This window comes from Podarcis liolepis (genome assembly GCF_965112155.1).
Source record: "Podarcis liolepis genome assembly, chromosome: 18".
NCBI lineage: Eukaryota > Metazoa > Chordata > Lepidosauria > Squamata > Lacertidae > Podarcis > Podarcis liolepis.
The window spans coordinates 4,834,789-4,846,508 of NC_139572.1; the positions used below are offsets into that span (position 1 = coordinate 4,834,789).

General features: G+C 51.1%; 1 protein-coding gene across 3 annotated transcripts in view; it reads right to left on the reverse strand.

Moving 5' to 3' along the window:
• The window catches only part of CERS4 (ceramide synthase 4), a 95,520-nt gene that overhangs the window by 64,314 nt on the left and 19,486 nt on the right, over positions 1-11,720 (reverse strand). Inside the window, exon 1 of one of the 3 annotated variants that reach the window (XM_083484010.1) lies at positions 11,517-11,605. The exons of the other annotated variants lie outside the window; for them this stretch is intronic. Within the exon in view, the coding sequence (XP_083340136.1) occupies positions 11,517-11,554 (38 nt within the window). The 5' untranslated portion in view covers positions 11,555-11,605. Of the gene's footprint in view, positions 1-11,516; positions 11,606-11,720 lie in introns of those variants that run through there. 3 annotated transcript variants of the gene reach the window in all.

Consider the following 11,720-nt stretch of genomic DNA (forward strand, 5'->3'; position numbering starts at 1 on the left):
AAACGTCCTGGGAGCCAATGAAGGTCTTTCAGGACCAGTGTTATATGGCCTTGGTGGCCACTCCTAGTCACCAGTCTAGGTTGTTGTAGTTGTAGTTTCCGGGTCACCTTCAAAGGTAGCCCCACGTAGAGCACATTGCAGTAGTCCAAGTGGGAGATAACCAGAACATGCACCACTCTGGCGAGACAGTCCGCAGGCAGATAGGGTCTCATCCTGCGTACCAGATGGACCTGGTAGACAGCTGCCCTGGACACAGAATTGAGCTGCTTCTCCATGGACAGCTGTGAGTCCAAAATGACTCCCAGGCTGCGCACCTGGTCCTTCAGGGGCACAGTGACCCCATTCAGGACCAGGGAGTCCTCCACACCTGCCCGCCCCCTGTCCGCCCTGAACAGAGCTTCTGTCTTGTCAGGATTCAACCTCAATCTGTTAGCCGCCATCCATCCTCCAACCGCCTCCAGACACTTTAGGACTCATTCTCAGGCAGCTTCCAGACTGTGCTACTGCAATGAAATTTACGTGGGGCTGCCCTTGAAGGCGAGGTGGGTATTTGATTCCATTTGGTCTCATTTTATTTTATACAGTATAGAAAGAGGACCTTTAGAAGACATCTGAAGGCAGCCCTGTATAGTTTATTTAATGTTTATTGTTTCATTGTGTTTATATATCTGTTGGTAGCCACCCAGACAGAGTGGCTGGGGAAACTGAATCAGATGGCTTCTTTCGCGTCTTAACTCTGGCTTGCGACACCAACGATATACAAGATGTGCCTTCTCCCTGTGATGGCAATCAGCTTTAAATGGTGGATTTTAAATTGCTACAACCCAGAAGCATGAGGCAAGGGATAAATATCTCTTATCTTTGGCAATCCTTCCTAGCTGAGTAAGATCGTCTTTTGTAAACACGGTTTTAACAATGAGTCTGTAAGTGACTGTGGAGGCCGATTCTGGATCCTCACGTCCTTCCACAGTGGGGACATTGGTTTCTGGGCGGGAGTTGATCCCGGTGAGGGTTTGCCAAGCATGCCTTCCTCTTAGCACGTTTCTCCCTTGCGTCCTGAGTTCGAGTGTCTTCAAAGTCTATGACACCTTTGGCAAAGGCTGTTCTCCAACTGGTGCGCTCGCAGGCCAGTGTTCCCCAGTTATCAGTGTTTATACTATCTTTTAAAGATTTGTTTTGAGGGTGTCTTTAAACCTCCTTTGTTGGCCACCAGCATTACGCTTTCCGTTCCTAAATTGGGAATAAAGTACCGTATTTTTTGCTCTATAAGACTCACTTTTCCCCTCCTAAAAAGTAAGGGGAAATGTGTGTGCGTCTTATGGAGCGAATGCAGGCTGCGCAGCTATCCCAGAAGCCAGAACAGCAAGAGGGATTGCTGCTTTCACTGCGCAGCGATCCCTCTTGCTGTTCCGGCTTCTGAGATTCAGAATATTTTTTTTCTTGTTTTCCTCCTCCAAAAACTAGGTGCATCTTGTGGTCTGGTGCATCTTATAGAGCGAAAAATACGGTAGTTGCTTCGGAAGATGAAAATCAGGCATCGGCACAACATGACTGGTCCAATGAAGTTGAGGTTGAAGAATCGTCGCTTCCACACTAGCGATCTGTGCTTCTTCCGGCATTCGTTCGCCTGTCCTCCCAAGTGATGTGTGAAATTTCTCAGAGACACCATTGATAGAATCTTTCGAGGTGTTGGCGTTTATAATTCACCCTCCTCCTCGGTTTCTTCGTGTTCTTGTTCTCGGCATGCAAAACTGCCTTGCTCAACACAGAAACACATCTCAAAACAGCGGAGGTGTTGTGAGCTCCTGAAAGAACTTGATAAACCCAGGATCCTTTTTTTAGGGCAAACGTTTCGTTCGTTGTTCCTCACACTTTTGATCCGCCCGCCGCTAGCATGTGGCCGCTGGAAAGAGGCCTCGGAGGAAGAACAGCCCTCGGGCTAATAGAAATTTCCCTATGCGAGCACTGCAGTGAGGCCTAGTGGGTGGAGCGGGAGCGTTTCACACTGCACCGTTTGTGCGCACAGAAATAAGCTCCACGGAGATCAGTGGGAAATTGTAGCTTTAAGCACATGAATAAAGCAGCACAGAAGGAGTGGGTTTATCTGCACATCGCCACACAGTGTTCTCTTGCATCTAAAGGACCTCTGAATAAAACATTTTAAAAAAAGAGAATAGGGCAACAAGCTGGAACCTGTTCCGGGGAAGAAGATGCAGAAGTAATGACAGAGGGAGTGCTCGGATTATATTCTCGGCACGCGTCCCACTGCTTGCTGCAACACCACAGAGAGGGAGGGTAGAAGAGGTAGCCTCTGGGCATATGCAGAGGGCACGCCCCTCGCGCATCACCGAGGGACCGCGGTGAACATTCCCACACCTTTGCAAGGTTCAAGAAGCCGGAAGGCGCGAGTTCGAATCAAGTGCCGCAGGTCCTCCAAGGGTCCCTAATTTTCCAGGGGCAGCCCTGGGTTAACAGAAGCCGTCCCACTTTCTAATTTGATCCAAGAGCATCTTGCTTTCCCTGGTTTCCTCAGAGAAATGTTGGGAGGGTACGCAGGTAGGTGAGCCCCAAGATGTAACTATACAACCTTTAGAAGACATCTGAAGGCAGCCCTGTATGGGGAAGTTTTTAAATTAATGTTTTATTAAGTTTTTATATATTTTGGGAGCTGCCCAGGGTGTCTGGGGCAACCCAGTCGGATGAGGGGAATATAATTATTGTTGTTGTTGTTGTTGAATAAAGGTAAAGGTAAAGGAAGGGACGCGGGTGGCGCTGTGGGTTAAACCACAGAGCCTAGGACTTCCGATCAGAAGGTTGGTGGTTCAAAACCTCGCAATGACAGGGTGAGCTCCTGTTGCTCGGTCCCTGCTTCTGCCAACCTAGCAGTTCAAAAGCACCTCAAAGTGCAAGGAGATAAATAGGCACCGCTCCGGCGGGAAGGTAAACAGCGTTTCCGTGCGCTGCTCTGGTTCGCCAGAAGTGGCTTTACTTGCTGGCCACATGACCTGGAAGCTGTACGCCGGCTCCCTCCGCCAGTAAAGCGAGATGAGAGCTGCAACCCCAGAGTTGTCCACGACTGGATGTGATGGTCAGGGGTCCCTTTACCTTTAAGTTTTAAGTTGCCTGGGGCAACCCAGTCATATGAGGGGGTGTATAAATATTATTATTATTATCAAATAAAGGTAAAGGTAAAAGACCCCTGACAGTTAAGTCCAGTCATGGCCGACTCTGGGGTTGCGGCGCTCATCTCGCTTTACTGGCGGAGGGAGCCGACGTTTGACCGCAGACAGTTTTTCTGGGTCATGTGGCCAGCATGACTAAGCCACTTCTGACGAACCAGAGCAGTGCACGGAAATGCCGTTTATCTTCCCACCGGAGCGGTACCTATTAATCTACTTGCACTTTGACGTGCTTTCGAACTGCTAGGTTGGCAGGAGCAGGGATGAAGCAACGGGAGCTCACCCCTTCACGGGGATTCGAACCGCCGACCTTCTGATCGGCAAGTCCTAGGCTCTGTGGTTTAACCCACAGCGCCACCCGCATCTGTTATGGAATAGGACGTCCCTATTCTAATCCAAGAAGGATTTTAGGGTATGAAATGTGCAATTAGAGTGAGTCATCTGGGGAGAATGCACTGACTGCGATTCTGGAATATAGGGAAGTTTCTTCTTCTGAGTCAGAGCATTCACTGATCATAAGAACCCAAGAGCCGCTGGGTCAGCACAAAAGCCCACAAGGTCCAAAATTTTCTCCTGGCTGCCAGATTCCCCAGTGATAAGTCTGCAAAGGCACTGAGTGCGCACTCCGTCAATGGCTGCTAGCCATGAAGGCCCGGCTGGATGAACCATTAAGGAAAATAAGCACAAGGGAAAGGGGGACGCCACAGAAATTGAAAGCCCTTAACGGCCTCGGTCCAGTATACCTGAAGGAGCGTCTCCACCCCCATCGTCCAGCCCGGACACTGAGGTCCAGCTCCGAGGGTCTTCTGGCCATTCCCTCCCTGCAAGAAGCGAGGTTACAGGGAACCAGGCAGAGGGCCTTCCCGGTGGTGGCTCCCTCCCTGTGGAACGCCCTCCCATCAGATGTCAAGGAAATAAACCACTATCTGACTTTTAGAAGACATCTGAAGGCAGCCCTGTTGAGGGAAGCTTTTAATGTTTGACGTTTTATCGTGTTTTTAATATTCTGTTGGGAGCCACCCACAGCGGCTGGGGAAACCCAGCCTGATGTGTGGGGAAAATAAATGTTATTATTATCTGTAAATCCGGGACTGTCCCTGGAAAATAAGGACGCTTGGAAGGTCTGAAATCTTTGGCACTTTGCAGCACTTTGAGAGCCCATCTCTCACTTTGGGGCTGTCCACATTCCCGATTTTTCTGGCTCGATTATTATAGAACTGCAGAGTTGGAAGAGACCCCAAGAATCATCTAATCTAACCCGCTTGTATGCAGGAATCTCTTGCCCAGAGTGGGACTCAAACCCAAGACCCAGCCACGAAATTAAAAGACGCCTGCTTCTTGGGAGAAAAGCAATGACAAACCTAGACAGGATCTTAAAAAGCAGAAACATCACCTTGCCGACAAAGGTCTGTATAGTTAAAGCTATGGTTTTCCCAGTAGTGATGTATGGAAGTGAGAGCTGGACCATAAAGAAGGCTGATCGCCAAAGAATGGATGCTTCTGAATTTGGTGCTGGAGGAGACTCTTGAGAGTCCCATGGACTGCAAGAAGATCAAACCTCTCCATTCTGAAGGAAATCAGCCCTGAGTGCTCACTGGAAGGACAGATCCTGAAGCTGAGGCTCCAAGACTTTGGCCACCTCAGGAGAAGAGAAGACTCCCTGGAAAAGACCCTGATGTTGGGAAAGATGGAGGGCACAAGGAGAAGGGGACGACAGAGGACGAGATGGTGGGACAGTGTTCTCGAAGCTACCAGCATGAGTTTGACCAAACTGCGGGAGGCAGTGGAAGACAGGAGGGCCTGGCGTGCTCTGGTCCAGGGGGTCACAAAGAGTCGGACACAACTAAACGACTAAACAACAACAACAACCCCTTGCCAAGGCTCCATTCTGATGAGACTTCATTGTCCCCATCCTTGAGGACGATACTGGGTCACACCAGGAGGTGCTGACTCAGAGAAGGCAACTCAAGCTGCTTGAGGTTTGGCTACCCTGATCAGCCTATGAGATACAAATGTGTGATGCACAGTGAGTTAGGTAACAGCCCATTAAATTGCCAAAGGTGTGTGCCTCTTTGACATACATTTAACTCCATTTATCACAGACAATTGGGACGCGGGTGGCGCTGTAGGTTAAACCACAGAGCCTAGGACTTGCCGATCAGAAGGTCGGCAGTTCGAATCCCCGCAATGACGGGGTGAGCTCCCGTTGCTCGGTCCCTGCTCCTGCCAACCTAGCAGTTCGGAAGCCCGTCAAAGCGCAAGTAGATAAATAGGTACCGCTCTGGCAGGAAGGTAAACGGCGTTTCCGTGCGCTGCTCTGGTTCGCCAGAAGCGGCTTAGTCCTGCTGGCCACATGATCCGGAAGCCGTACGCCGGCTCCCTCGGCCAGTAAAGCGAGATGAGCACTGCAACCCCAGAGTCAGCCATGACTGGACCTAATGGTCAGGGGTCCCTTTACCTTTACCTATAACAGACAATAATCTTTGCTTTTCATGAGCACCTCGTAATTTCATTTCAAAATAATAATAATAATACCGTATTTTTTGCTCTATAAGACTGACTTTTTCCCTCCTAAAAAGTAAGGGGAAATGTTTGTGCGTCTTATGGAGCGAATGCAGGCTGCGCAGCTATCCCAGAAGCCAGAACAGCAAGAGGGATTGCTGCTTTCACTGCGCAGCGATCCCTCTTGCTGTTCTGGCTTCTGAGATTCAGACTATCTTTTTCTTGTTTTCCTCCTCCAAAAACTAGGTGCGTCTTATGGTCTGGTGCATCTTATGGAGCGAAAAATAGATGATGATGATGATGATGATAATATCAACAAGCCACACTTAAATCCCTGGACCATATAGTCCAGGCCATATCGCGATTCGGTGCAGGTAGAGGCATCGATTTCAGCCCAGCGAGTCGAAGACTGACTTCCGCCTACGAAGACGACGGTGAGGAAAACAGCAGTGACTACGAGGAAGAGACTCTCCCAGGTCTGAACCACTGTGGCATCTCTAGAAAGGACAGGGTAATTCCCCAGAGAGTTCCTGCCAGTCCGTGTGGGCAATATTGAGCTCGATGAGTCAACGGTCTGGCTCGAGAAGTCACAGTTTCCTGCAATCCCGTTTTTAAATGCTCCAGAACCGTGAGGAATCTTGGTTTGGGACTGCAGTTCCGCAGTGCAATGCATCCCCGGCGTGCGGAAAGTCCCGAGTTACAATCCTGGCGAGATCCCCAGTTAAAAGGATCTGGTTAAAAGTTAAAAGGGCTCGTATTTTGCTGCTCGTATTTTGTTAGCTACAAAGTGGAAAACCCAAGAATTACCAACAATAGAAGAATGGCAGATGAAGATGGTGGATTTTTCGGAGCTAGCCGACCTAACCGGAAGAGTCCGCGACCAGGAGGAGGAGGAGTATCAGGAAGAGTGGAATAAATTTAATGATTATTTAGTTAAATTTGTTAAGTTAAACTAACTGAAAATAGCTTGCAGATACCTCATGGGCTTAGGATTTTATTTACGTTAAGTGATGAATTAATATGTTTGATTCCATAAGGTGAAGATCTAAGGAGGTTAATGTTTTAAGTTAAATTTCATAAAAATTGGGATTTGGAAAAGCGTTAAAAGGATATGCAATGAAATTCAACCGAGGGGAAGCGAGGAAGTCACTTAACAAAGTTAACTGTAATTTTCAATAAGGCGATGATTTATGTTTGTTTGTCTCGTGTGTTTGTTTGTTTACAATATTGTGAAAACTAATAAAATTTTTGGGGAAATGAAAAAAATAAAGGATAAAAGGGCTCTCCTTCGTTGGAGGTTTTTAAGCTGGGTGGTCACCTATCAGGGACGCTTGAGCGGAGATTCCCGCATTGCAGGGGGTTGGACTAGATGACCGCTGGGTTCCCCTTCCACCTCTACACTTTTTGATTCTGTCTCCTCTCGGTCCCCTCTTCTCCGGGCTAAAAGTACCCAGCTCTTCGACCGTTCCTCATAAGGCATAAGCAGACGACGAGGGGAGCTCTCTTTGCTGAAACCCTTATGAGTTCTGCCAGTCAGACACTGACGAAGCGCTGCGCGGACGCCATAATAAAGCACATTTCTGCCCCCATCCCCGCAAAAAAAAAAAAAAAGAATACTGGTAACTGAAGTTTGGTGCTGGGAATTCTAGCACTCAAACTACAGTTCCCAGGAGGTCCTTGCATGCTTTAGATGTGCCCAGCCTAAGGCACGTTAATCAAAAGCCTACTCTGAGTATGTTAAGTCAGATACAGCCTAACGCAGCGGTTCTCAAGCTGTGGGTCTCCAGATGTTGTTGGACTACAACTCCCATCATCCCTGAGCTCTGGCCTTGCTAGCTAGGGGTGATGGGAGTTGTAGTCCAGTAGACCTGAAGGAGCGTCTCCACCCCCATCGTTCTGCCCGGACGCTGAGGTCCAGCGCTGAGGGCCTTCTGGCGGTTCCCTCATTGCGAGAAGCAAAGCTACAGGGAACGAGGCAGAGGGCCTTCTCGGTGGTGGCGCCCGCCCTGTGGAACGCCCTCCCACCAGATGTCAAAGAGATAAACAACTACCTGACATTCAGAAGACATCTGAAGGCAGCCCTGTTCAGGGAAGTTTTTAACGTGTGATATTTTAGTGTATTTTTGGTTTCTATGGAAGCCGCCCTGAGTGGCTGGGGAGGCCCAGCCAGATGGGCGGGGTATAAATAATAAATTATTATTATTATTATTATTATAGTTCAACAACATCTGGGGACCCACAGGTTGAGAAAGGCTGGCCTAACGGATGGACTTTGACTTGTGCCCTAACAAAAATTAATGGTATTATTATTATTATTATTAATTGAGTTTATATACCAACCTATACCCGGAGGTCTCAGGGCGGTTCACAGAAAAGATCACAATATATATAATCAGAATAAAAACAACCGCCCAATAACACACACACACACACACACACACACACGAAAAGAGCCACATTTTTAAAGGGTATAGGATGTCAAACATATCAACCAAAGGCCTGGTTAAAAAGGAACCTTTTTGCCTGGTGCCTAAAGGTGTATAATGAAGGCACCAGGCGAACTTCCCTGGGGAGAGTGTTCCACAGACAGGGAGCCACTGCAGAGAAGGCCCCGTTCTCGTGTTGTCACCCTCCGCACCTCTTGAGGAGGAGGTACACGAAGGAGGGCCTCAGAAGATGATCTCGGGGTCCGGGTAGGCAGTGGCGTTGCGTGGGGGGTGCAGGGGGGGCCGGCCGCACCGGGCGCAACATCTGGGGGTTAGGGTTAGGGGGCGCAAATCCACGGGTTAGGGGGCGCAAATTACTTGCCTTGCCCCGGGTGCTGACAACCCACGCTACGCCACTGCGGGTAGGTTCATATGGAAAGAGCCGGTCATTTTTTTTAAAATGGGAGAAGGGAATTAGTGAATCTATCCCATATTTCTATGTATAGGGCAGAGAGAAAGTGGCAAGAACCTCTAGCAGCTAAATATCTTGCGGAGGAATCCAGTCAAGAATTCAGGTGTTTTAGTGTTACCCCTCACGCACCCCTCTCCAAAGAAGAGAGGTGGGGGGTTCAAGGCTACCTGGAAAGGTTACCTGATGACCTGCACGATTTCCTCATCATCCCAGGTGTGTGGCGGTGCAGAGGACAAAAGGCACTCTGCGGCTGCTCAGAGGCAATCCAGATGGGAAGCCGGCAAGCGGGATCCGAGTGCAAGATCCCCTCCATCAATGGGCATTAGTGCCTATTGCTCACTGGGCAGAGCGTGAGACTCGCAATCTCAAGGTCCTGGGTTCGAGTCCTGCGTTGGGTGAAGAATTCCTGCATTGCAGGGGGTTGGACTAGATGACCCCCTGCAGCCCCTTCCAAATCTGTCTGTCTCCAGCCATGGAAGCAGAGCAGAGCCACCCTGGCTAGCAGCCATCAATAGGCCTCCTCCTCGAATTTGCCCAATCTTCTTTCAAGGCCACCCCAGTTGATGGCCACGCCGCCTACTGTGGCAGGGAGTTCCATAGTCTAACTCTGCATGATGGAGGATTTTGTTTGTTTGTCCGTCCTGAATATTTGCAACACTGAGCTTCACTTCTAGTGTTATGAGAGAGAGAAAGGCCTCTCCAAAAAAAAACATGATTTTAAAAGCGTCTGTGCTGTCACCGCTTCCCTGCCAAAAATCCCCCAAGCCTTCTTGTTGGTGGCCCCTTGTTATATATCTGTGCTCAGCCTACCTCAAAGGGCCGTTGTGATCCAGGTCAGGTTCCGAAGGAGGCAGAACTACTTAAAAACTACCCCGAAGTCCTTGCAAGGAAGGGGTGGGGGCATGATGAAGATTCGATCTGCCGAAAGTGCCTGTTATGCGGGTGGCGCTGTGGGTCAAGCCACAGAGCCTAGGACTTGCCGATCAGAAGGTTGGCGGTTCGAATCCCCGCGACAGGGTGAGCTCCCGTTGCTCGGTCCCTGCTCCTGCCAACCTAGCAGTTCAAAAGCACACCAGTGCAAGTAGATAAATAGGTACCACTCCGGCAGGAAGGTAAATGGCGTTTCCGTGCGCTGCTCTGGTTCGCCAGAAGCGGCTTCGTCATGCTGGCCACATGACCCCGGAAGCTGTACGCCGGCTCCCTCGGCCAGTAAAGCGAGATGAGCGCCGCAACCCCAGAGTCGGCCACGACTGGACCTAGTGGTCAGGGGTCCCTTTACCTTTACTACTAATGACGTCCCCCTGTTCTAAAAGTGTACGGCAGCACAATCAGAAAGCCACATAATCCAATAGGCTCTAATTGTGCGATACGATCAATAACATAAGATAATCAATAACACGAGGAATCGAGACCCAGCGATTTCTGAAAGCCGCAACAGAACCTTTCAAAGAAACACACACACAAATCAAAACCAAAACGGCGCACCGGAGCTCAACAGTTTGGCAACGCCCGTTATAGGGTTGCCAACTTCATTTCCTGGCCCCTGCTCCTGCGCCTTTTGTGGCACATGTGTTACAGAGGAAACGAGGTTGGGACGGACACACACACACACTTCCCCTCCTTTTGCAGCACGGGCAGCTCTTAAAGGCGTAGGGGGAGGGCCGAAGGGGCACCAAAAAAAGAGTTGGCAACACCGCCAAATGGGAAGAGGCAGGGAGAAGAGAGCCGAGCTTAGGCAGGCAGAAGCCTGTTGGGTTGGCAGTTGGACCAGTTCTTTTTCCAGGCACCGCAAGGCCAGCTGCAAGGGAAAGTTGGCGACTGTGGTTGTTGCCGGCGAATCAGCCCCGCCAACTGGGGGGGGGGAGAGGCTCTCCCGGCCCCCACAAACACCACCCACGTGTCCCTTTCCCCAGAGCAGTATCTTTGGCACGACCGGGCATGCCCTTGCCTTGCTGTAGCTTGCCCCCCAAATCGGGCACTGCCAGGCGAATCCTGGGCCCATCGATTATCCCTTCTGCCTCGGTTGTCTCTCAACTTCCACGTGGCGGGATAACGGGGAGAGCCTGCCCCACGTTTAGGGGCTCCTGCTCCTCTTTGCCCACTGGCCTCGCCCCCAGGGCTGAGCCGGGCTGCTTCAAGCCCCTGCCCTCCCCAAAAGATACCCTGCCAACTGGGCACTGTCGAACCGACTCGCTGCCAACCACTCACAAGGCTGAGTCTCTTGGAACAGCAAAATCCAGCCTGCCTTCTTCCTCCCTCCCTCCCTCCCCGCGCACGGCTCTGGCACTGCCAACTTCCCCACACAGAGAACAAGCCGTTATGTGCCAGGGCAGAGGGCGGTCCTGATGGCCTCTAGCTGCCCCTTCCCAGTCTCGATTGGGGCCTTTTCTCTCTCTCTCTCTGAGTGTGCCCTAAACCGTGCCCGCCCCACACTAAGGCCCATTCGCTACCAACACCCGCCCTCTTGCCTCAAAGCTGCCCAGCGCCCACCTGATGCCACTGGTGCCCTTTGTGAGTGTTTGTGGGGGGGGGTCTCTTCCAGCCCTTCGCTCGCTCTGTCTGGATGCCCTCTGGGTGCCCCTTACCCAATTTCTACCAAACCGAGCGCCCCTTTTTCGTCCTAGTTCAGCTTTGGCACTGAGCCGGCATCGCCCACCAGCCAAGAGACACCCCCTGGAAGGGGTGCCAACTTAAAATATCGGGGGGGGGGTGTTTGCCCAGGTAAGCCGTGCCCCGCATAATCACAAGACATGGCGCCTGCCCACCATTCGAATGGCAATGCCCATCAACTTTGTTGAGCCCACCCCCCTCAAATATTTTACTGGGGGAGCCAAGGGACCTCGGCGCCTTGAGGTTGGCTCCCATGCCCCCGGGCGCCCCCCCCCATTCCCGATGCCCCCTCCCCAAAAAACCACCCTCCTCCTCGTCTTGACTCACTTCTGACAACCTTCCCCGCCCGGGTCTGCTGCGCCCATCGCCGTGCCCCCTTCTCCCGCTACCCAGATGTGCCCATGGAGGAGAGATGGGAGGCAGCGGCGGCGCACCTCCCCCAACCCCCCCCCCCACGAATCCTTGCTTCAGATCTAGCATTGTGGGCTGTGCCAACGCTGATGCCCAGCTGGCGTTTGGAGAGGGAGCGCC